The sequence below is a fragment of the Leucopleurus acutus genome (assembly GCF_964270905.1).
Source record: "Leucopleurus acutus genome assembly, chromosome: 11".
NCBI classification, from domain to species: Eukaryota; Metazoa; Chordata; class Mammalia; order Artiodactyla; family Delphinidae; genus Leucopleurus; species Leucopleurus acutus.
In genome coordinates this window covers 81,275,327-81,302,458 of record NC_139152.1, presented here as the reverse complement: position 1 = coordinate 81,302,458, position 27,132 = coordinate 81,275,327, and the positions used below count along the sequence as shown (strand labels likewise).

At 39.9% G+C, this 27,132-nt stretch overlaps 1 protein-coding gene across 4 annotated transcripts in view; it reads right to left on the bottom strand.

The window, feature by feature from the left end:
• The window catches only part of APAF1 (apoptotic peptidase activating factor 1), a 90,909-nt gene extending 63,816 nt beyond the window's left edge, over window positions 1-27,093 (bottom strand). For 2 of the 4 annotated variants that reach the window (XM_082850767.1, XM_082850770.1), the window contains exons 1-8: window positions 26,536-27,093; window positions 23,511-23,684; window positions 23,189-23,375; window positions 22,102-22,299; window positions 4,749-4,932; window positions 2,663-2,775; window positions 2,440-2,571; window positions 220-458 (exon numbers count right to left, since the gene is read on the bottom strand). In XM_082850767.1, the coding sequence (XP_082706893.1) occupies window positions 220-458; window positions 2,440-2,571; window positions 2,663-2,775; window positions 4,749-4,932; window positions 22,102-22,299; window positions 23,189-23,375; window positions 23,511-23,648 (1,191 nt within the window). In that variant the 5' untranslated portion in view covers window positions 23,649-23,684; window positions 26,536-27,093. The remainder of the gene's footprint in view (window positions 1-219; window positions 459-2,439; window positions 2,572-2,662; window positions 2,776-4,748; window positions 4,933-22,101; window positions 22,300-23,188; window positions 23,376-23,510; window positions 23,685-26,535) is intronic. The other 2 variants (XM_082850769.1, XM_082850768.1) reach the window with 2 other exon arrangements.
• Window positions 27,094-27,132: the final 39 nt, after the last annotated feature.

Sequence of the window (27,132 nt, the reverse complement as noted above, 5' to 3'; positions counted from 1 at the left end):
GTTCACTAGAACCACTGAGAACTAGGTAACTCATCTGAGTTCAACACCAAAGCCCATGATGGAAACTAAGAACAGTGGGATTTCTACACCCTCCAGTCCACCACCCTCAGGTACACAGGTTTTATCCTCCCAATATCCTCTGTAACAATATCCTCAGGAGTAAACCAAAGGTTATATGCCACAATACCCAATGATAAAGATTGTTGGTCCTTCTATTACCTTCGTAGGCACCTTAACATCTTTCTGAAGGATGGAAAGATCTGTGTAATAATCTTTGATGTCTTCTCTGAGCATTTCAACACTTATAGACATGGCTTCATCCAAAGCCTCATAATCATAAGATGAAGATTTCCTTATCTTCTTAAATTGCTTATTCTGAAGTTGTCTGAGGTAGTACTCCCAGCGGTTGGGAAAATCTCGTAAAAGTGCACCAATTAAAGACACTACAAGAGGTGAACCTAAAAAATAAAAAAAGTCAGTGTTATTACGGTATCATTTCCAAATTACCACTAAGAATCAATTTATCCTCAAGAAAGAATTTCTGCCACATGCTATCCAAAGCTTTAAAATATTTATAACTCTTGCATTCACTTCAGGTACTTATTCTAAAGAAGTCATTAGAAATAAGAAATATTTCACTTAAGGATATTCATTACAGTACTTAAAATAGTGAAAAATCTTAAACAATAACAGGGAAATGACTGAATAAAGTATATCACAATATTATGCCACTGGTAAATTTTCAAAAGATATTTAATAGGGCTTCCCTGGTGGCGCAGTGGTTGAGAGTCTGCCTGCCGATGCAGGGGACACAGGTTCGTGCCCTTGTCCGGGAAGATCCCACATGCCGCGGACCAGCTAGGCCCGTGAGCCATGGCTGCTGAGCCTGCGCGTCCGGAGCCTGTGCTCCGCAATGGGAGAGGCCACAACAGTGAGAGGCCCGCGTACCGCAAAAAAAAAAAAAAAAAAACAAAACAAAAGATACTTAATAACATGGGAAAATGCTCAAGATTTGCTATTAAAAAGGGTAAGATTGAAAATTATATATACCATTATAATCTCAATATTTTTTTCAAGGTTTTATATGTCCTGAAAGACTAGGAGAAATACTCTCATGATGCTAATAATTATCAGATTATGGATAATTTCTATTTTTTCTTTTTAAGTGTTTCAAAATGCACATGCATCACCTTCATAATGAATACAAATCAAGTATTTTTTCCTAAGGTTGAGATACTTTTTAAAAGTCAATTAACTCAAAAACAAGTTTGATGGAAGAAAGAAAAACAAGAAACTATTTCCAAGCATTAACAATGATGGAAAAAATAATCTTAAGAGCTGATAGATTTGACTATATAAAATTTTAAATTTCTGTGTGTCAAAAAAATACTACAAATGAAATTAAAAGGCAGACACAACTAGAAGAAAAACAGTTGGAAAAAATATGACAAAAGGTTAATAGTTTCCATAGTTAGAGTGTCAAAAAATCAATGAAAAATACTTATATCACAAAAGTGAGTCAAGGATAATTTTTTTTTAAATAAATTTATTTATTTATTTTTGGCTGCACTGGGTCTTCATTGCTGCACACAGGCTTTTCTCTCGTTGCTTCGAGCAGGGGCTACTCTTCGTTGTGGTGCACAGGCTTCGCATTGCGGTGGCTTCTCTTGTTGTGGAGCACAGGATCTAGGGGCACGGGCTTCAATAGTTGTGGCACACAGGCTCAGTAACTGTGGCTCGCAGGCTATAGAGCGCAGGCTCAGTAGTTGTGGCGCACGGGCTTAGTTGCTCCACAGCATGTGGAATCTTCCCACACCAGGGTTCGAACCCGTGTTCCCTGCATTGGCAGGTGGATTCTGAACTACTGCGCCACCAGGGAAGTCCAGGATAATTTCTTAAAATGCAATATTCAATAAAAAAGTTTAACTTCACTATTTAAAAATGCAAATTAAGAAGACAGCACCAGTTTTTACTTATCAAATTAGAACATTATTTTTATAAAATCCCAACCAGGGAATTCCCTGGCAGTCCAGTGGTTAGGACTCCATGCTTTCATTGTGGTGGCCCAAATTCAATCCCTGGTCAGGGAACTAAGATCCCAAAAGCCACGCAGCACAGCCAAAAAATAAAATCCCAACCAAAAAAATTTTAAACTGTGACTCTCACTACATTTTTTATTCTTTGACAACAGAGGTCATGTCTTCATCTTACCCCTTTCATAACATATTGTGGGTGTTTGTTAAATATTATTTTAACTAAAGAATGAATACCAAAATATCACTATCCATGTAGGGTATCAGAGAAGAACCTAAAATACTAAATATTCTAGTAAAGTTTTTGGATGTTCATGTGTTAAACTGTTATGTTCATTAGCTTAACTTACAAAAGGGTAAATTAATATCTCTATAACCCCCTCATACACAAAATAAATAACTATACCTTTACATTCTTTTATAATACTGTGAGCTTGTTCTGGCAAATCTGCTTTCTTCATATTAACAAAAAGGGATAAAATTTCAAGTCCTTTTTCTTTTCCTAAACCACTCTCCACAGGGACTACATATTTAGGACCTGTGAAATCACAAGACATAGTAAGCAATTTGGTATGCCACATATTTAAATGTAACTGAATTATTATAAAAAGCAAATTAATAATCCTTACCCATTACTGAATCTGTAACGCTCTTGTCTCTGGTTGTAAGAAGAATCTGACACTGATTGTCAAAAGCTTTTAACACCCAAGGATCCCAAACATCATCCAAAATCAACAGAGACCTTAATAAGAAAAAACTGTATTGAGTCACTAATGACATTTATTTTAAACTTCCTTTAAAAAAAAGAGAATGCCACCAGTGTTTTCTTAAAATTTACAAAATTAAAAAAAAAATAGATGTCCATTTCATGGTTCTTTCTCTTTTCTTTGGTATCCCTTTCACAATATATCAATAAGGAAAAGAAAATTAGAGACTTTCCCTTCCTTCTACCCCAAATTACTGCATATTAAAGTTAAAGGACTTATAAAAAGAGAACTGTGTATACTTTATTATAAGTATTAGAAATAAGCCTCCTCGTGCCTAAAAAGAACTATCCAAGTAATGAGATTTTTCCAATTCAGTCTTTAAGCACCCAAACCAAGCAAGAACTGGGCTTAGGTTAGCATTAGAAAGCATCACAGAACAATGACAATATTTGACCATTTTACCTACAAAACTAGCAATTTCATATGTCCCAACCTAATTGAATGCACCAGCAAATATTACTTTTCACTTGGTACACTAGTGGGCTTTTTTTCCATCCAAGAAATCAATTTGTTTACGCATAATGACAAAGAATCTGTGTGCTAATTCCTAATCAGCCCCTCCAAAAAACTTTTTTAAACTCGTCAGAACAAATGGAGAAAATAATACAACTAAAACCTGACAGTATAATTATACACTAGCGTTATTATCTGAATGGCACACTACTTCTGTACACTACAAAAAAAGACTCTAGGAATATACACAGGCTGGAAAATTACAAAAACATAAACCAAAATGATGCTGAGAGAGAAACAAAATGACTTTATATGCCATGATCTGATACATCTGAGAGTGGTTACAATATTTTCCTACACAGGAATCATTTTTATTTTTGCAAAGAAAGTAGAACTAAGGAGAAGCTACTGATCAAGAAAAGAGGAAGTGGTTAGTGGTCTCAATCCCATTTCTCCAGGAAAATGGATACTAGTGACTATCAAGGGGAGGGGGAGATAACAGAGGGATCTGGAAGAGAAAGAAGCCAGAGAGAAGGGAGCTTGCCCTCCGTAATGAGTATCCATCATAATCACTAGGAGGCTTTTTCCCAAAATTATTCCTCTCACCCAATATTCTGATATGAATCCCCTTACCAATTTGGGGAAGCACTACCATAATCAGCCACTACTACACATGAAAGTATACAGCATCATCAGGTGCATGGGGGCAATAAAAAAAAATTCAGAGCCATTACCTAATTCTCACCCAATTTACTGTTATACTCGCAAGGAATGCTTTATTAATCTTTGTACTTGTAGCACTTGACCCAGAACCTGGCACGACACTCAATGTTGGTTAAATGAACAAATAAAATAGCTGTTAGGTGGCAGAAATCAAATTGTTGACTAAATCCCTTAACTCTTAACAAAGATAGCAACTAAGCTGCTGCCTCCCTTTGGCTAATGAAAACTGTGATATAGCTGACAACAGTGCCTGGCACATAATTATAATGGCATTTATTTAATAAATTAATTAATTATTGAAATAAACAAAACAAACTCTTAAAGTACTTGGAAGTAGAAGAGTTACGTGTATACCCAAAAAGTAAGAGAACACAGCAGAAGGGTCCCTTTAAATAAATAATCCTTCCTGACTCAGTCTTTTACAAGTTGCCTGCATGCATTTATTCTGTCTCTTGTTCTGTGTTAATCTATTAGAAATAATGTATTCAAGGTAAAAAGTCTGCATCTTTTAACAAAAACCATTCACCAACTCACCTACTTAAGAAATATTTCTTGAGAGCCTACAATGGCACACAAGAGAGAATTGGCATGTACAATGCAAAGGTCAGTGGCAGACACTTTTTTTTAATACAAGAGAGAGGAAGAGCAGGAAGGCAATGGTTCTTTCTTAGACCCTCTACCCAACAGCAAGAAAAGGCTATGATGTTCTCAAGATGTCAGTAGTTAAGTCTCACTGGGACTTCATACACCAAATAAGTATAACCATCTGTACCTTGGATGTTTGCGCAGCATCAGAATGCGGAGACGGTCTTTAGCTTCTTCAATATTAAGTGGAAGCCTCTGGGAGAAATTCTCATCCTGATCCAACCGTGTGCAAAGATTCTGCAGTTTCATCAGAAGCCCAGATTTGTCTTGTTTCCCAACTGAAACCCAATGCACACCCCCTGGGAAACAAACTGGTGAGGAAAAGAATAAATTTAAGGCCTTTGAACAGCTGCCCTCCTTTGAAAGAGGAGGAAAGATTTGTTCCAATCTTCAATCTCATCACATCTTCAAACTTCTCTTGATTCAGAGTATATATGTTGCTTGTAGGGTTATTATTGAGCTTTATAGCCCAAATCTAAGAAAAGTTGCAGATGTGAAGAAACTGAAGTATGGAGTTAATCTGCTGCTTATCAGTAAAATCTTACCAAACAAAATTTCACAATCTTTATCTTATGTCATCAATGATCACTGTACAACAGTTTCTCAATGTAAGCACTCTGCACATTTGGGGCCAGATAATTTTTTGTTGTGAGGGACTGTCCTGTGCATTATAGGATATTTAACAGCCTCCCTGGCCTCTATCCACTAGATGCTAGTAGCATTTTCCCTCCCCAGTTACGACAACCAAAAATGTCTCTAAACTCTGTCACATGTCCCCTGAGGGGCTAAATCACCTCTGAGAACCACTCATGTCCAGGAACACATAAGTCACTCATTATGGTTCCCATACACTGACTTAAAAGTAAGAAGTTAGGTTCAAGTCTGGCTCTACTGCTTATTAGCTATTGTATCTTTAGCAAATAACCTGTCTCATTTATTATACCAGAATAAGACTGTTTACCCCCACCTATTTCAGGGTTACTGTGAGAAATTAATAATATAAAATATGTGGTTTTGCTACGCTAAATGTAAAGGGTTATAACCGACAGGATTATTAGTGATATGGATCTGAGAGCACCTTACAAATATTAAGCTTTGAACTAGTAAGCATTATATAACAACAGACATTATTATTACTGTTACTGTCAACTTTCATCATCATTTTTGTTAATCAAGCCACAGCATATAGCATATCTTAAAATACACATTTTTACATACATATTATCGGAACCAAAAATCTTAAGCTTTCATAGACTATACGTAATCAGCTCTATATAGATATAAAAAAAGTAAGAGGGGTCCCTATGTATAAAATATGGGGAGGGACTTCCCTGGTGGTGCAGTGGTCAAGAATCCACCTGCCAATGTAGGGGACAGGGGTTCGAGCCCTGGTCCAGGAAGATCCCATATGCCACAGAGCAACTAAGCCCATGCACCACAACTACTGAGCCTGCACACCACAACTACTGAATCCCGTGTGCCACAACTACTGAAGCCCACGCACCTAGAGCCCATGCTCTGCAACAAGAGAAGCCACTGCAACAAAAAGCCTGCGCACCCCAATGAAGAGTAGCCCCCACTTGCCACAACCAAAGAGCCCGCGCGCAGCAACGAAGATCCAATGCAGCCAAAAAAATTAATGAATAAAAATTTAAAAATAAATAAATAAAATATGGGGAACAGCAGCATTAGATCAGACCAGTGGCATTAACCATAAAGATTTATATTATATGATCATAAATGTATGAGAAAAAGCAAAAAATAGATACAAAGATAAATGAGTTTTATTACACCAAAGGGCAACTTATTTACTGACATTCACAAATAATTAAGTACAAAAAGAAATCACTATTTTAAAAATGTAATCATCTAAAAGAAATATTTGTATATATGCACAAAGATCTTCTTATGACAGACATTTATTGAACACTTTCCTAAGAGTTCTACATATTAATCTACATTTAATCCCCAGAGTAGACTATCAAGCAGATACCATTATCATCCCCATATTACAGATGAGGAAACTGAGGTACAGAAAGGTTGAATCCCAGAGGTGGGATTCAAACATCCAGTGTCAATGCTCTACTTCTAAACTATTCTGCCTCCACAGGATATTCACCACAGCACTGTCTACAACAGGAAAAAACTGGAAACAACCTGCAATGTCCATCTTAATCTCTTCTTCCACTGCAGGCTTCCAAAGCCTAAGGCAGGCCCAACTGAGGAAGAGGAGAACATTATATATAAGTGAAATTTAGCGTATTAAATAGAACTTGACTTTTTTTTTTCTTTGGCCACACCACGCAGCTTGTGGTATCTTAGCTCCCTGACCAGGGATCGAATTCAGGTCCACAGCAGTGAAAGCCCAAGTCTTAACCACTGGACCCCCAGGGAATTCCCAGGACCTGACACTTTAATTAGTGAAATGACCTGGATACTCTGAACCTATACAAGGCCAAGGAAAGAATCAGGCCCAGAGAAGAGTTTAGAGCAGGCAACGAAGGAAAAGAGTAAAGTTGTTTTCTTTTTTTTTTTTTTTTTGGCGGTACACGGGCCTCTCACTGTTGTGGCCTCTCCCGTTGCAGAGCACAGGCTCCGGATGCACAGGCTCAGCGGCCATGGCTTACGGGCCCAGCCGCTCCGTGGCATGTGGGATCTTCCCGGACCGGGGCACGAACCCATGTCCCCTACATCGGCAGGTGGACTCTCAACCACTGCGCCACCAAGGAAGCCCTAAAGTTGTTTTCTGATTACACCCTACAAACCCCAATGCAATGGTTACACATCCACTAAATGAACCTAGTAAAACTGCCAAGGTTTATGATCATGAATTTAAATTAGAACTCAGTTGGGTGATTTCTTCAGCAAGGAGAAAGGAAGTAATGTCTGGATGAAGCAATGAGGATCAAGAAGAATACCTATTCCATCTCCTAGCAATAGAGAAGGAATCATCTTTCACCCAAGATAAGGAGAGACCTAAAGAGTGAAGAATATACGCTGAGGAGCAATTAAATAATGGGCAATAAAAATCTAGGCCCAAACCTAAGAGGGGGCTGATGGGATAAACAGTGAGGATATTAGGGAATTAAGGGATAAGCCCTGACAGGTCAGAAAACTGTAGTGAACTCAAAACATAGAATAGATGGAGGTAGGCAAAGAGTAGTATAGAATGTTTAACATCAAGATTTCAAAACTGGTATCGTTTCTGGTAATGCCATGGGCCGGGATCCAGCCTGTGATCAGTGAATTATATGGCTGAAGGGGAGTGAAGAAAATGGTCACTGCAGATAAAGAAGTCAAGAAACTGAGAGGCCAAGTTTTTGGATGACGCATCCACATAGATATCAAAATTACTAAGAGTGCCAACAGGAGAAGGCCTTAAATTTATAACTAAGAACTCCAATCATCAATGAATGAGAGGGCAATAACATAACAGGGAAAGATTAGAAAAATGATCCTCAAAGGACAAAGAATTTAGCTGGAGAAGGAAGTATTAATGGCCTGGACGAGGCAACAGAGAGCAAGGACAGCATCCACCCATTTCCTGGTGCTGAAATATGTGGAACAGAAAGGGAAAAAAGTTGCCACACCACTGAAGGAGGCTATGGAGAAGGTGGTATCCTCAAGGAACTGCCCAGTTTCACGTAAGGCAAGGAGGCAAATATTCTAAGAAGGGCTGATGATATAGAGGAGCTTCCTGATCACAGAGGAGTCTAGAAGGTATAGCAAAGGCTTGGGAATGAGGGGAGGGGACCTAGATCAGAATTTGGCAATGAACTGAGTAGTAACTACAAGAGAATCTAAAAGATAACAAATGACCAAGAACTTCCCTGTGGTCCAGTGGGTAAGACCCCGTGCTCCCAATGCAGAGGGCCTGGGTTTGATCCCTGGTTGGGGAACTAGAGTCCGCATGCATGCCACAACTAAGAAGCCTGCGTGCCACAACAAAGACCCGGCACAGCCAAAATAAATAGATAAATATTTTTTGAAAACACAAATGACCAGAAGAAATAGAACTCTGCAGTAAGTGAGGTAAGGCAAGGCTGTGAAGCATGGTTTGATGACCAGTGCCAATGTCTTAGAAGAAGGTAAACAACAAGTCCTACTCTATTCCTGAAAGCTTCCTGACATTCTCTAGGCTTGCTTCAGCTTGAGTCAACACTTATGAAACAGTAAATCCGTGAGGCTTCACTTACTTTTACTATGTTACTTTTAGCTATGTTCTCTGTGTATACATGATTGTAAATGCACAGGAAAAAGTTTGGAAAAACTCACTCTAAACTGTTAACCATGACTACCACTGGTGACGAATTTAGGAGAAAGAACAGAAGGGCAAATGGAAAGAACTTTACTTCTTTTTAAATGAAGATACTACAACTGTTATGTTAAAAACACAGTTTTAAAATACCTGTTGCTCCTGAAGTGTTATTTTTTAATTTGCACTTTCTATTTAAGATTTTCTAAAATCATCCCAGGATTAAAGACAAGGCAAAGAAAGTATCCTGATACAACTAGCTAATGAATTTTTCAGATTTAAATTTAAGTATCAAGCGAGGAACCAAGATGGCAGAGTAGAAGGACGTGCTCTCACTCCCTCTTGTGAGAACACCAGAATCACAACTAGCTGCTGGCCAATGATCGACAGGAAGACACTGGAACTCACCAAAAAAGATACCCCACATGCAAAGACAAAGGAGAAGCCACAATGAGATGGTAGGAGGGGCGCAATCACAGTAAAACCAAATGCCATAACTGGTGGGTGGGTGACTCACAGACTGGAGAACACTTATACCACAGAAGTCCACCCACAGAAGTCCACCCACTAGAGTGAAGATTCTGAGCCCCACGTCAGGCTTCCCAACCTGGGGGTCCGGCAATGGGAGGAGGAATTCCCAGAGAATCAGACTTTGAAGCCTAGCGGGATTTGATTGCAGGTCTCTGACAGGACTGGGGGAAACAGACACTCCACGCTTGGAGGGCACACACAAAGTAGTGTGCACATCAGGACCCAGGGGAAGGAGGAGTGACCCCAGGGGAGACTGAACCAGACCTACCTGCTAGTGTTGGAGGGTCTCCTGCAGAGGTGGGGGGGTGGCTGTGGCTCACCGTGAGGACAAGGACACTGGTAGCAGAAGTTCTGTGAAGTACTCCTTGGCTTGAGACCTCCCAGAGTCTGCCATTAGCCCCACCAAAAAGCCCAGGTAGGCTCCAGTGTTGGGATGCCTCAGGCCAAACAACCAACAGGGAGGGAACCCAGCCCTACCCATCAGCAGACAAGTGGATTACAGTTTTACTGAGCTCCGCCCACCAGAGCAACAGCCAGCTCTACCCACCACAGGTTCCTCCCATCAGGAAATTTACACAAGCCTCTTAGATAGCCTCATCCACCAGAGGGCAGATGGCAGAAGCAAGAAGAACTACAATCCTGCAGCCTGTGGAACAAAAACCACATTCACAGAAAGATAGACAAGATGAAAAGGCAGAGGGCTATGTACCAGATGAAGGAACAAGATAAAACCCCAGAAAAACAACTAAGTGAAGTGGAGATAAGCAACCTTTCAGAAAAAGAATTCAGCATAATGATAGTGAAGATGATCCAGGACCTCAGAAAAAGAATAGAGGCAAAGATTGAGAAGAGGCAAGAAATGTTTAACAAAGACCTAGAAGAATTAAAGAACAAACAAACAGAGATGAACAATACAGTAAATGAAATGAAAGATACACTAGAAGGAATCAATAGCAGAATAACTGAGGCAGAAGAATGGATAAGTGACCTGGAAGACAAAATGGTGGAATTCACTGCTGAAGAACAGAATAAGAAAAAAGAATGAAAAGAAATGAAGACAGCCTAAGAGACCTCTGGGACAACATTAAACACAACAACATTTGCATTATAGGGGTCCCAGAAGGAGAAGAGAGACAGAAAGGACAAAAGAAAATATTTGAAGAGATGATAGGCAAAAACTTCCCTAACATGGGAAAGGAAATAGCCACCCAAGTCCAGGAAGCGCAGCAAGTCCCATACAGGATAAACCCATGGAGAAACACGCCAAGACACACAGCAATTAAATTGGCAAAAATTAAAGACAAAGAAAAATTCTTGAAAGCAGCAAGGGAAAAATGACAAATAACATACAAGGGAACTCCCATAAGGTTAACAGCTGAATTCTCAGCAGAAACTCTACAAGCCAGAAGGGAGTGGCATGATATACTTAAAGTGATGAAAGGGAAGAACCTACAACCAAGATTACTCTACCCAGCAAGGATCTCATTCAGATTCAATGGAGAAATCAAAAGCTTTACAGACAAACAAAAGATAAGAGAATTCAGCACCACCAAACCAACTCTACAACAAATGCTAAAGGAGCTTCTCTAAGTGGGAAACAAAAGAGAAGAAAAGGACCGACAAAAACAAACTGAAAACAATTAAGAAAATGGTCATAGGAACATACATAGCAATAATTACCTTAAACGTGAATGGATTAACTGCTCCAACCAAAAGACACAGGCTTGCTGAATGGATATAAAAACAAGAACCAGGGCTTCCCTGGTGGTGCAGAGGTTGAGAGTCCGCCTGCCGATGCACGGGACATGGGTTCGTGCCCCAGTCCGGGAAGATCCCACATGCCGCAGAGCAGCTGGGCCCGTGAGCCATGGCCGCTGAGCCTGCACGTCCGGAGCCTATGCTCCGCAACGGGAGAGGCCACAACAGTGAGAGGCCCACATACCGCAAAAAAAAAAAAAAACAAGCACCCTATATATGCTATCTACAAGAGACCCACTTCAGACCTAGGGACATTACAGACTGAAAGTGAGGGGGTGAAAAAAGATATTCCATGCAGATGGAAATCAAAAGAAAGGTGGAGTAGCAATACTCATATCACATAAAATAGACTTTAAAATAAAGAATATTACAAGAGACAAAGAAGGACACTACATAATGATCAAGGAATCAATCCAAGAAGAAGATATAACAATTATAAATATATATGCACACAACATAGGAGCACCTCAATACATAAGGCAACTGCTAACAGCTATAAAAAAGGAAATCGACAGTAACACAGTAATAGTGGGGGACTTTAACACCCCACTTACACCAATGGACAGATCATCCAAAATGAAAATAAATAAGGAAACAGAAGCTTTCAATGACACAACAGACCAGATAGATTTAATTGATATTTATAGGACATTCCACCCAAAAACAGTAGATTACACTTTCTTCTCAAGTGCACAAGGACTATTCTCCAGGATAGATCACATCTTGGGTCACAAATCAAGCCTCAGTAAATTTAAGAACTGAAATCTTATCAAGCATCTTTTCGGACCACAACACTATGAGATTAGAAATGAATTACAGGGAAGAAAACATAACAAACACATGGAGGCTAAACAATACATTACTAAATAACCAACAGAACACTGAAGAAATCAAAGAGGAAATCAAAAAATACCTAGAGACAAATGACAGTGAAAACACGATGATCCAAAACCTATGGGATGCAGCAAAAGCAGTTCTAAGAGGAAAGTTTATACCTATACAAGCCTACATCAAGAAACAAGAAAAATCTCAAATAAACAATCTAACTTTACACCTAAAGGAACTAGAGAAAGAAGAACAAAACCTAAAGTTAGCAGAAGGAAGGAAATCATAAAGATCAGAGCAGAAATACATGAAATAGAAACAAAGAAAACAATAGCAAAGATCAAAAAAATAAAAGCTGGTTCTTTGAGAAGATAAACAAAATTGATAAACCATTAGCCAGACTCATCAAGAAAAAGAAGGAGAGGACTCAAATCAATAAAATTAGAAATGAAAAAGGAGAACAACAGACACCACAGAAATACAGAGCATCCAAAGAGACTACTACAAGCAACTCTACGCCAATAAAATGGACAACCTGGAAGAAATGGACAAATTCTTAGAAAGGTAAAACCTTCCAAGACTGAACCAGGAAGAAATTGAAAATATGAACAGACCAATCACAAGTAATGAAATTGAAACTGTGATTAAAAATCTTCCAACAAACAAAAGTCCAGGACCAGATGGCTTCACACGTGAATTCTATCAAACATTTAGAGAAGAGCTAACACCCATCCTTCTCAAACTCTTCCAAACAATTGCAGAGGAAGGAACACGCCCAAACTCATTCTATGAGGCCACCATCACCCTGATACTAAAACCAGACAAAAATACTACAAAAAAAAGAAAATTACAGACCAATATCACTGATGAATATAGATGCAAAAATCCTCAACAAAATACTAGCAAACAGAATCCAGCAACACATTAAAAGGATCATACACCATGATCAAGTGGGATTTATCCCAGGGATGCAAGGATTCTTCAATATACGCAAATCAATCAATGTGAAACACCATATTAACAAACTGAAGAAGAAAAACCATATGATCATCTCAATAGATGAAGAAAAAGCTTTTGACAAAATTCAACACCCATTTATGATAAAAACTCTCCAGAAAGTGGGCATAGAGGGAACCTACCTCAACATAATAAAGGCCATATACAACAAACCCACAGCAAACATCATTCTCAATTTTGAAAAACTGAAAGCATTTCCTCTAAGATCAGGAACAAGACAAGAATATCCACTCTCACCACTATTACGCAACATAGTTTTGGAAGTCCTGGCCATGGCAATCAGAGAAGAAAAAGAAATAAAAGGAATACAAATTGGAAAAGAAGAAGTAAACTGTCACTGTTTGCAGATGACATGATACTATACATAGAGAATCCTAAAAATGCCACCAGAAAACTACTAGTGCTAATCAATCAATTTGGTAAAGTTGCAGGATACAAAGCTAATGCACAGAAATCTCTTGCATTCCTATACACTAATGATGAAAAATATGAAAGAGAAATTAAGGAAACACTCCCATTTACCATTGCAACAAAACGAATAAAATACCTAGGAATAAACCTACCTAGGGAGAAAAAAGACCTGTATGCAGAAAACTGTAAGACGCTGATGAAAGAAATTAAAGATGATACCAACAGATGGAGAGATATACCATGTTCTTGGATTGGAAGAATCAATATTGTGAAAATGACTATACTACCCTAAGCAATCTACAGAATCAATGCAATCCCTATCAAATTACCAATGGCATTTTTTACAGAACTAAAATAAAAATTCTTGAAATTTGTATGGAGACACAAAAGACCCTGAATAGCCAAAGCAGTCTTGAGGGAAAAAAACAGAGCTGGAGGAATCAGACTCCCTGACTTCAGGCTATACTACAAAGCTATAGTAATCAAGACAATATGGTACTGGCACAAGAAAAGAAATATAGATCAATGGAACAGGATAGAAAGGCCAGAGATAAACCCATGCACCTATGGTCAACTAATCTATGACAAAGGAGGCAGGGATATACAAAGGAGAAAAGACAGCCTCTTCAATAAGTGGTGCTGGGAAAACTGGACAGCTACATGTAAAAGAATGAAATTAGAACACTCCTTAACACCATACACAAAAATAAACTAAAAATGGATTTGAGACCTAAATGTAAGACCAGACACTATAAAACTCTTAGAGGAAAACACAGGAAGAACACTCTTTGACATAAATCACAGCAAGATCTTTTTTGATCCACCTCCTAGAGTAACAGAAATAAAAACAAAAATAAACAAATGGGACCTAATGAAACTTAAAAGCTTTTGCACAGCAAAGGAAACCATAAACAAGATGAAAAGAAGACCCTCAGAATGGGAGAAAATAATTGCAAATGAATCAATGGACAAAAGATTAATCTCCAAAAATAAACAGCTCATGCAGCTCAATATTAAAGAAACAAACAACCCGATCCAAAAATGGGCAGAAGACCTAAATAGACATTTCTCCAAAGAAGACATACAGATGGCCAAGAAGCACATGAAAAGCTGCTCAACATCACTAATTATTAGAGAATGCAAATCAAAACTACAGTGAGGTATCACCTCACACCAGTTAGAAAGGACATCATCAGGGCTTCCCTGGTGGCGCAGTTGTTGAGGGTCCGCCTGCTGATACAGGGGACACGGGTTCGTGCCCCAGTCCAGGAGGATCCCACGTTGTCGCGGAGCGGCTGGGCCCGTGAGCCATGGCTGCTGAGCCTGTGCATCCAGAGCCTGTGCTCTGCAACGCGAGAGGCCACAGCAGTGAGAGGCCCATGTACCGCAAAAAAAAAAAAAAGAAAAAAAAAAGTGTGGGCTTCCCTGTTGGCGCAGTGGTTGAGAGTCCGCCTGCCAATGCAGGGGACACAGGTTCGTGCTCCGGTCCGGGAAGATCCCACATACTGCGGAGCGGCTGGGCCCGTGAGCCATGACAGCTGAGCCTGTGTGTCCGGAGCCTGTGCTCCGCAACGGGAGAGGCCACAACAGTGAGAGGCCCGCGTACCGCAAAAAAAAAAAAAAAAAAAGAAAGGGCATCATCAGAAAATCTACAAACAACAAATGCTGGAGAGGGTGTGGAGAAAAGGGAAACTTCTGGTGGGAATGTAAATTGATACAGCCACTATGGAGAACAGTATGGAGGTTCCTTAAAAAACTAAAAATAGAATTACCATATGATCCAGCAATCCCACTACTGGGCATATACCCAGAGAAAACCATATTTCAAAAAAACACATGCACCCCAATGTTCACTGCAGCACTATTTACAATAGCCAGGTCATGGAAGCAACCTAAATGCCCATCGACAGACGAATGGAGAAAGAAGATGTGGTACATACATACAATGGAATATTACTCAGCCATTAAAAGGAACAAAGTTGAGTCATTTGTTGAGACGTAGATGGATCTAGAGACTGTCATACAGAGTGAAGTAAGTCAGAAAGAGAAAAACAAATATCGTATATTAACGCATGTATGTGGAACCTAGATAAATGGTACAGATGAACCAGTTTGCAGGGCAGAAGTTCAGACACAGATGTAGACAACAAACGTATGGACACCAAGGCGGGGAAAGCCGTGGGGGGATGGGGATGGTGGTGTGCTGAATTGGGAGATTGGGATTGACATGTATACACTGATGTGTATAAAACTGATGACTAGGGCTTATCTGGTGGTGCAGTGGTTGAGAGTCCGCCTGCTGATGCAGGGGACATGGGTTCGTGCCCCGGTCCGGGAAGATCCCACATGCTGCGGAGCGGCTGGTCCCATGAGCCATGGCCGCTGAGCCTGCACGTCCAGAGCCTGTGCTCCACAACTGCAGAGGCCACAACAGTGAGAGGGCCGCGTACCGACAAAAAAAAAAAAAAAAAAAAAAAAAAAACTGATGACTAATAAGAACCTGCTGTATAAAAAAATAAATAAAACAAAACTCAAAAATTCAAAAAATAAATAAAAATAAATTTAAGTATCTATTATCTACAGTATAAAAGGTCTTTCTCTCCTCAATTTAAAACTAAATTAGGGCATTATTAACATACGCAAGAAAAATAAAACATTATTAGCTTTAAAAAGAAAGACAAAAAGCCCAAAAGACCAACTGATCTGCAAATCTCCTACCATCACAGTAAGACAGTTAAATACAGAAGCATTAATTTCGCATTTCAGAAAGAATCTAAACATCTTGACTATGGGCACAAGAGGGAGCAATTTAGCCTTGAATGAGGCTTGTACCTATAATTTCATTCAGAGAAACTTAATCAGAGGAAAATTGCCTTTATTCAGAGAAAATTAACCCCTCCTACTTTCACATGAGGTTTATGCAGGTAGCAGTTAATAATCTAACAGCATCAAGGAAATCTTGGGAAAGAAGGAAGCAAATAGGTAGACAGCCTCTGAAGAAAACTTTCATACTTTAAAATCTCAGCACTTAAATAAAATTGTTTGAATGGTTTAAAAATACATCAACTCTTTATAATTTCCCTAAATAAATAAATAAAGGGTTGAACTTTCAAAAGGAAAGTGGGTTTCCTAAAAATGTATAGGCATAAGTAGTTAAGAACTTAATAGTATTTTTTTTTTTTTTTTTTTTTGCTGTAGGTATGTGATTTATTTTATTCTTGAAGAATCCTTCCAAAAATGTTAATCAAAATAAGAACAAAAAGCCTCGGGCATGAAAAAAAAATATGGAACGCTTCACGAATTTGCGTGTCATCCTTGTGCAAGGATTAGGGGCCATGCTAATCTTCTCTGTATCATTCCAATTTTAGTATATGTGCTGCCGAAGCAAGCACTTAATAGTATTAATTTACACCAAACACCGTTCTAAGATAACAAAATTTCTGTAGGAACACAGTTTTAATGAAGTTTGTAACCCATACAGTTACCCACTTACAAAAGAAAAAAAAAGGTTTTATACTACAATTAAACAGCAAAAATCTAATATTCCTATATTTTAGAATGGAAATGAACTCCAGAGATTAAAATTCATCTTTAGGGGGACTTCCCAGGCAGTCCAGTAGTTAAGACTCCACGCTTCCACTGCAGGGGGCACGGGTTCAATCCCTGGTCAGGGAACTAAGATCCTGCATGCCATGCAGCACGGCCAAAAAAAAAAAAATTTTTTTTCTTTAGGAAAGTATCTACTCTTGAACTAGTGGATATACAAAAGCAGACTCCAAATAGATTAAAAAGCTAAATATGGGGCTTCCCTGGTGGTGCAGTGGTTAAGAATCTGCCTGCCAATTCAGGGGACACAGGTTTGAGCCCTGGTCCGGGAAGATCCCACATGCCGCGGAGCAACTAAGTCTGTGCGCTACAACTGCTGAGCCTGCACTCTAGAGCCTGCGAGCCACAACTACTGAAGCCCACACGCCTAGAGCCCATGCTCTGCAACAACAGAAGCCACTGCAGTGAGAAGCCCGTGCACGGCAACCAAGAGTAGCCCCCGCTCGCCACAACTAGAGAAAGCCTGAGTGTAGGAACCAAGACCCAACGCAGCCAAAAATAAAATAAATTTATTTTTTAAAAAAGCTAAATATGAATGGTAAGACTATAATAGGACTACTTAAGAAAATTCAGGAAACACAAATTAGAAGGCAAAAAAATTAATTTGACTACATCAAAATTAAAGATTTCTATCAAGGACATCCAGGACAAAATTAATACAGATAATATAAGGAGAAAGTATTTACCAAGTCTAAAAGCAACAAGCCCTACTATCTAGAATATATAAGAAACTCCTAAAAAGCAACAAAATGGAAAAACCGACAAATGTTATCAACAAAATTTATAAACAAGGAAACCCAAAAGCCTAAAAAGCTTATGAAGAAATGGTCAAACTCAAGTTATCAGAGAAATGCAAATTAAAAGATATCACTTTACACCTGCTGGCCTGGCAAAAATTACAAAGCTGGATGATACCTAGTGTCACTAAAGAAGTGAGGATACAGGAGCCCTCACATGCTATTGATGGGAATGCACAGATTGGAGGGCAATCAAATTTGATATTTATATATCCTGTAACTTAGAGATTCTGGTCCTAGCTACATATACTCAAGAAATTCTCATAACTGTAAAAGTTCAACCGAGCTTTGCTGGGGCAGCAAAGAGTTGGAGACAATCTATATATCTATTAACTAGGGAATGAACAATAAAATGTATTGGAGGTACCCCATGGAGGATAGCAATCAGGTGTAACAAATAATATGTACATACAACAAGGATAAATCTTAAAAACATAGTGTCAAGTGAGATAAGAAACAGAAGAAAATAATTAACACTTTAACATGTATGCAAATTTAAAATATTTACATATAAACAAACATTTTACAAGAAAACATACGTTACACATACATTTACAAAGAATATACAATAAATACATTAGAAAGATCGCCTATGGGGAGGTGTAATTCTGTGATTAAATATATATTTGGTTTTCATCACTCTTCCTGGCACACAGCTCTAAGATCCTTGTAATTTCCCATATAAGAAGAGCCTTAGGGGCATCTTTTGTTATACTATTTAGTTTTGTTCCTGAAATAGCTCCAGGGTATAAAAGTGAAATGGTGTCTTACATTATTCATATAACAAGCCCTTTTTAACCACACCTGAGTTTCTGTTAATAAAGTGATTTCTGAAAAGCCCCTAGATAACCTAAGGATAGGGGCTGGTTACCAGCGGAACCAACCCCTTGATTAGAGTTGGAACTTTCAGCCCCACCCTCCAGACCTCCAGAGGAGAGGGGAGTAAGTGGCTGGAGATTGAGTTCAATCACAATCAGCCAATGATTTAATCAATCATACCTACATAATGAATGAAGACTCCATAAAAAAACCAAAAGGGCAAGATTCACAGAGCATCTGGGGTGCTGAACACAAGGTGATGTAGGAAGAGTGATACACCCAAATTGGACACGGAAGCTCTACACCCCTTCCCACATACGTGCCCCATGCATCTCTTCCATCTGGCTGTTCCAGAGTTTTATCCTTGTATAATAAACCAGTAATCTAATAAGTATAGTTGTCAGAAGCACAGGTAACAAACAACCTGGACTAGCAATTGGCATATGAAGGGGTTAGGGGGCAGTCTTGTAGGACTGAACCCTTAACCTATGGGATCTGATGCTATCTCCAGGTAGATAGTCTCAGAAGTGAGTTAAATCACAGGACACCCAGCTCATGTTGAAGAATTGCTGGATGTGTGGAAAACTCACACATCTGGTGTCAGAAATGAAGCAGTGTTGTAGTTGTGTAAAGGAAACACATAGGAGGAGTGTGTTTTCCTTTAGAGGAGGGAAATGAGAATGGGAAATTTTTAAAAGGAAATAAACACAGCAAGAAGCTAAGCCTTAGATAGACCTAATAGGATAATGGGCTATAAACTAAATATGATTTACTCAATCTTCCGTACTTGAGATCTCACAAAAGCTTATAAGGGATATGAATTAAGCTCATTATGCACTGGACAATTGCTAGTATCTCTGGCATTTTCTCAAAACAAAGTGGTGAAAATCTATTCCGAGACCACAATTCATACAATATGATTCCTGGCTAGTTAATTCCATAAGTTGTTGGTCAATTTTAACCCCTAAAATTGAAAATTCACCCCAATAATATAGAGCGATTAAAACTGATTTAAAGAGCACATTTTAACCCTATAAATTGGTATATTATAAATACATAGTATTATAAATACATAGTTTAAAATAATATATAAATACATATATTATAAATACATAGATTTAAAGAGCACATTTTAACCCTATAAATTGGTATATTATAAATACATAGTTTAAAAGAAATTCATCACTATATTGAAAGGAAGACCATTTCTTCACACTAAAGAAATTTAAACCAATTTTATCCTGAAATATCCTTGGTGATCAACTTTGCAGGAGAGGGGAAAAAAAAAAGTGAATAAATAAATAAATCCTTAGCCCTGAAATGTGCATGGCTCTGAGTCTCATGAAACTTCTCTACAATGACAAAGGAGAAAAACCAGGGCTTAGGAAATTAGGCCTACTTCTGACAAGAGTATGATCAATACTGTTAACAAGGGCTGTGAAGTATTAACTAAAACCAGGTGTGTACAATAGATGTGCCCTAGCCTCCAACTTTCTAAATCTCTCAGGTGCTGACTATTTACTCTATTCATTTTGTCATCTTGTCATAAACTATCTTTTTTTTTGCGGGCCTCTCACTGTTGTGGCCTCTCCCGCTGCGGAGCACAGGCTCCAGACGCACAGGCTCAGCGGCCATGGCTCACGGGCCCAGCCGCTACGCGGCCTGTGGGATCTTCCCAGACCGGTCACAAACCCGTGTCCCCTGCATCGGCAGGCGGACTCTCAACCACTGTGCCACCAGGGAAGCCCGTCATAAACTACCTTAATTGGTGATTATATATCGTAAACACAAAAAAAGTTATTAAGCACTATCTTTTTAAGTTCCCCAGAAAATGGATGGAGGCAACCAAAGACTGAGGAAGCTATATAATATTCCTGATAGGGAATACCCTGAGAACCTACCAGACTCATTAGGGTCAACAGTACACCTGCCAAATGTCCTAAATCCTCTTCTGCACCATATGTCCTTCCCCACTCCAGTAACTACCCAATACCCTTCCCACCTTCTCTACTCTCCCATCCTTGCCTAGTCGGCCTTGCAAACTTCTTTCTATTCTTCCTTCAAACTCCAGCTAAAATGTCATTTCAGGAAGGCTGTCTTGTTCATTTTCTTCCCCCAGACAGCAAGCTTCCTTCCTTTTTTCTAACTTTGTACCTTATACTTGTTTCTACTGTTCAATTTATCACACATGATGTAATTTGTTTGTATGTCTGCCTCCCTTACCAGACCGTAAGTAAATTCCTTAGATGCACAGGCTTCTTTTTGAATCCCTTTTGCCCCAAAACAGTGCCAAGATCCATAATAGGTTCTTAAGTATTTACTGAATACATGAATATCTGAAGCAAGGGAAATCAGTTGCCAGATGTCACATGAATCTATAAAGCCTGCCTGCAAAAACCCATTGGTTGTTACAGTCAACTCACAATTTTTCTTTTTCTTGAGATTACACATAAGATAAACAAGTTACTAAAGATTTTTATTTTTAAAGATAAGTAACTGATAGAATTAATTGCGGAAATGGAATTAATAGTTTATTTAATACAGATGCCAAATACATGGGAGAATCTCCCACTGGGATGGTCCTTATTGGAACCAACTTTCCAACAATCTCCTTCCCTACAACACTCTGTGCCAAAACAGACACTCAACTGACAGGAAGCTGTAAGTCTAGTACTGTTGAAAGTCAGGGATACAAGCTGGACAACCTTTCAAGATACTTTGTCAACCCTACAATTCCCCCAATTATTAAGATAGGAGGGAACTAGCTTCATTCCATTGATAATAAGTGCCATCTGGTAACACATGAATTTATTGGCCTGGCTAGTCAAGCCTGATTGTGACAGGCAGGACAGAAAATAAAATTCAAATTCAGTCACCTGCGGTAGGCAGAAAAATGCCCCCCCACCCCGCTCCCCCGCACCAGCCAATGATCTCCACAACATATTCCACAGAACTTGTAAATATATCACCTTACACAGCAAAAGGGACTTTGTAAATGCGATTAAATTAAGGATTTTGAGATGAGATAATCCTTGATTAACCAGTGGGGCCCATGTAATCACAAGGGCCCCCGTAAGAGGGAGGCAAGAAAGTCAGGGAGGAGATGTGATGACAGAAGCAAAGACCAGAGAAGAGAGAAAGATTTGAAGATGCTATGCACTGTCAGCTTTGAAAATGGGGAAATGGACCATGAGTCAAGGAATGCAGGCCACCTCTAGAAGCTGGGAAATGCAAGGAAAAGGATTCTCCCTAGAGCCTCCAAAAGGACCTAAGCACTGCTGACACCTGGATTTTAGCTCAGTAAGAGCTATTTTTGTCTTCTGACCTCCAGAACTTCAAGATAATAAATTTGTGTTGTTTTAAGCCCCCAAAAGTTTTGGTAATTTATTACAGCAGCAACAGGAAACTAATGCAATGCCTAAACAATATCTTCTTAGCCGGCAATGGTAATCAAAACTTACCTTCTAAGAAAGAATGATCTCGAACAGCTTCTGCAGCTAATACAGACTTCCCACAACCTGCCATTCCATATATGGTGACCCATCCCGGTTCACCACTCAGTTTGAAGAGCTTCTGCTGAATTGCATTCACTAGCTTCCTCCTAGTAACAAAAACAACGGGCCTCTGTGGTACTCCACCTTCACACAGGACTGTCCTTACTGAAATCCAAAACAAAACAAGCATGAATGAAGAGAACTCTGAAATGGTTACTCAAGTAATACCATAAAAACCAAAGAGAGGGCTTCCCTGGTGGTGCAGTGGTTGAGAGTCCACCTGCCGATGCAGGGGACACTGGTTCGTGCCCCGGTCCAGGAAGATCCCACATGCCGTGGAGCTGCTGGGCCCGTGAGCCATGGCCGCTGAGCCTGCGCATCAGGAGCCTGTGCTCCACAATGGGAGAGGCCACAGCAGTGAGAGGCCCGCGAACCACAAAAAAAAAAAAAAAAAAAAAAAAAAACCAAAGAGAGCAAGGCTGAGGTCTCAGCCTCAGAATTTCCAAGAGAAGTAAGAAAATGTGGCTAGTATATTAACTTCAACTTTGATTTCTCAGAACACCCAGAACAAAAGCAAACATATACCTCTCAAGATGACTAAAGACAATGAAAATCTCCATCTGTATCTGCCCTTACTCACCCTATTCCTCCCTGACTCTCCAATCTTTTTCTCATACTAAAAACTGAGAAGAGAGTGTAAAGGAAAGAATATGGAATTGCTTTCAAGAACACAGATTTCTAAAGATTCTTTTTCTTTCCTATGCTTGAACTTGATAAACACAAAACTGAAGAACTTAAATAAAGGACTATAAATTGCCATATTATCTCTAAAAATTATGGTATGTATATTATTGCCTCAGCAGTAGACAGTTCACTGGGCAAGGAAATGAGAGAGGTAACATGGATGCAAATAAAAATATTTGAATTGGAAAACGATAATTTTTTCACATGCATGATTCAGTGAACTGATCAGTCTCTCTAGCAGATTTCATCTACAATAAGACAAAACTGCAGCAACGGAGCCTTTATGATAGAAAGTATCATGGATACAAACCATATGAAGTTATTCCAACTGAATCTTTGCCATTGGAAGAAGATATGACAGGAATGCCACGATGGAGAAGGTCGGCAAGATCTTTATACCCTTCATGTAGCAGAGCATTGTAGAATGATATATAGGAATAATTATCTTTTTCAAGTATCGTTTTAATTAGCATAGCTGCTCGTTGCCGTTGGGTGGGCTAAAAAAAAAAAAACAGTAGTTTAGTATACTACAAAGAATATATTTGCAACATAAATTAGTGGAAACCAGTACAAGTTTTGAAATAAATTCTAAAAATTTTTAAGAAAGCATAGACTGCCTCAGAGGGCTTTACCTCATTTTTTACTTTTTCCTCCTCCGACACTGTTAAAACTCCATCACTAATCATGTGATCCATGATGTAGGATGTTTTGATGTCCCTTTCCAGGGCTTCTCTATGTTGAAGCAAACAATTTCGAGCTTTTGCATCCATCCTCCCTCAAATTTTTCCTTCTCTGTCAACCATGAGCTACAGGCAAACATCAAAATATTTGTCAAGCCAATAAAGACATGAAAAGATGTATAACCTCATTGGTAATGAAAAATGTAAAGAAAATAAGACTTCTTTTGCAAAGTTTTTTTTTTCCTATTTATTTGAACAGAGTTTATTTAAACTCTCCTACGTGTCCGCCCACAGAAAGGAGGGCGGAAGGGGGACACCGAAAAGAAAACGAGCAGGCTGTCTGCACCGCCGGTCACTCTGTCCTCCCCTGGGCTTCATCTATGTCCTGGCTTTCCCCAGTGGACTTTCATCAGCCAGACATGCAAAGATTTTTTTTAAATAAACAAAATCTAATGCTTTCAAAGGTGTGAGGTAATGATTATTCTTTTAAGATACCTGAGGAGAGTACAAAGTGGATGCAACTTTTCTGGAAGGCTTATAAGGTAAGATGTGTTTAAAGTAAGCATTCTCTTTAACCCAGAAATCCCACTTCTAGGAATTTACCTCAGAGAGATACTCATATATGTATGCAAAAATATCCACAAAAAGGGTTAATAGAGAGTGTTTAGGTAAGATAAAAATATTAGAACAAACTAAATGCCCATCATTCGGAGTATGGATTAAAAAAATTAGAGTATGGGGCTTCCCTGGTGGCGCAGTGGTTGAGAGTCCACCTGCTGATGCAGGGGACACGGGTTCGTGCCCCGGTCTGGGAAGATCCCACATGCCGCGAAGCAGCTGGGCCCGTGAGCCATGGCCACTGGGCCTGCGCGTCCAGAGCCTGTGCTCCACAACGAGAGGCCACAACAGTGAGAGGCCCACGTACCGAAAAAAAAAAAAAAAAAAAAGACCCGGTACATAAGATGGAATATTATATAGCCATTTAAAATAAGATATCTCCATGTACTGACATGGAAAGGTGCTCATGACACGTCACTGATTGAAAAAAATTTAAATATGATACCATGTATAGCACAAAATATGTGTTGGTCTCATATAAATGCATAGAGAGATGTTTAGAAGTCTGTTCAACAAAATGTTTGGGTTACTTCCAAGTAGCAAGATTTGGGGGGAATTTTCCCCCGTTCTTTTTTCTTCTTTTCTATACTGTCTTAATATTTTTTCAATACACATTATCATTTGTACAATTTTAAAACTTCCTTTAAGTTAAGATTTTATAAACAATGGTCATACTAAAGTCCTAATATTTATAAACTACTTGATTTCTTTACCATCATTAAGACTAAATAGAGCATTCTTGGTATTGAGTATTAGTGCTCACTCAAGATGAGTGTCAGCTGGTAGGTCTTCATTGGTAAACACATTTCTCATGTGCTTACTCCACTAATTTTTCAGCTGAGCTGCTAACTATGACAAAGCAACAGAAAATATCCTCTGATGTCATTTCTTAGACTAGGAGGACACAAAGAATAATATTCTTCACAGTATAATACTCTAAGTTCCTACCGACTTTATTTCAAATATGATGCAAATTTTTCAATAGGTATAAAACCCAGATCAGAACATTTTCAAGTTTTTAAACAGAATCTATCCAATGTAATACAGTGAGTGTCTAAATGTGTTTATTTATATACTCATTCAATAAACATTTGAGCCCCTCCTGTGTGTCAGGCCCTGAATCTACAGAGATTAAATCATACCCCTGAAGGAATGCACAATCTGGTAGGAGAGTAAAATACAGATAATTATAATGTGATGTACTAAGCGCCAAGAGATAAGCACAAGTAATTTTGAGCACACAGAAGAGGAGCAATAATCATTAAGCTTCATTAATCAGTAATCAATCATAACTATAAAAAGTACCACCAAATGTGTCACTTTCAAACACAGGTAAGTAGAGAATTTGCCTATGCTTGTCAAGGTTCACAAAATGCCCAGTACTGGCATGAAACTGATTGATAAAAGAAAAAGTTATGGTTAGGATCAAGGCTACGTTTTTAAATGTTAGTGTTTTTATGATCTCAAGTTAAACATAAAACGTCCCAGGCTTCCCTGGTGGTGCAGTAGTTAAGAACCCCACTGCCAGTGCAGGGGACACGGGTTCGAGCCCTGGTCCAGGGGAAATTCCACATGCCGCGGAGCAACTAAGCCCGTGCGACGCAACTACTAAGCCTGCGCTCTAGAGCCTGTGAGCCACAACTACCCAGCCCGTGTTCCACAAGAGAAGCCACGGCAATGAGACGCCCACGCACAGCAACAAAGATCCAATGCAACCAAAAATAATAATAAACTAATTACTTTTTTAAAAATCATATTAAAACGTCCCTTAATTTTTCAGTAATAAAACTCTATTTAACAAAACAAAAATGAACTTTTTAGCTTTTGTCCAATAGCTAAGGCAATAGACACACTCTGACCATCTGAAACTAATTTCCAACTTTACCTAGCCCTATTAAAACTAAAGACGTTAAGTTTTATACGTTTTTTAACTCCGCACACATTTAGATATTCCGAACAAATTCTCAGTGTCCCACCTTCCGTAACCACATCAACATGTAAAGTCAGTACTCTCCAGGCTTGTGAAATATAAAGAACAGTTTCATCCAGGAAAACATTTCCTCTTTAGATAAGTTCACTTCCTGGTACAGTATCAGAATGATTAATAATAATTCCTTGACCCAGAATTCTGAGTCTCTAAAATCGACTACTGAACCTCCGAAGAACCGGGTTCGGGGAGAAAAGCGAGGCGCAAAGTTACCCAAACCTTCGCACCTGGGTCTTCACTGGGAAGAGAAGCCCTGAAGGGACAGACCGGAAAATCAAGGTAGGGGTGAGTGGAGGCAATGGGACTTCCAAAAGGAAATTTGGGGCTCGGGCCACAGCCCGGGGGCAGGTCGGGGCCTCACAGGTGTCTCACCTGGGCCTCCGCAGCCGGGGGGCTCCTGAAGACCCCCGGGAATCTCCGACCTGCGGAGGAGGCGTCACCCCCGCAGGCGGCCCACGCAGTCCCGGGGCGCCGAGGTGAGTATTCCAACCCAGACACAAAGGAAGGAGCGCCACTCGGACTGTCGTTCCTTCCCTCCCGCTGCAGCTGCACCCGGGCGGGAGCCCGGAGCCACTGCGGACGCCGCCGCGTCTACTTCAAGTCCTCGCGGGTCGCTGACAGCCCAGACGCCTCACTTCCGGCTCCCTCACCCTTTCTGCCCAGGAATAAAGCCAGCCTCTCTGCCTCAGGACCGTGGAGCAGTGAAAACCCGCCAGTCCGCCCCCCTGGGACGACGCCGGCCCGCGCGTGCCAAGAAACACACCCGGAACCCCTCCAGGCGTCCGTCGCCGCGCGCGCTCTGGATCCGGCTAGTGCCCGCGCGCGCAGAAAAAATCCTTCGCCGCACCAACTGGGGCGCGCCGCGCTCCAACGAAGGGCGGACCGAGGCGGCGGCGCGCTCGACGCGCGCTGCCCCGCCCCGCCCCGCCCCGCCCCGCGTCCCGGCGGCTTGCAAACGCCTGGGTGCCA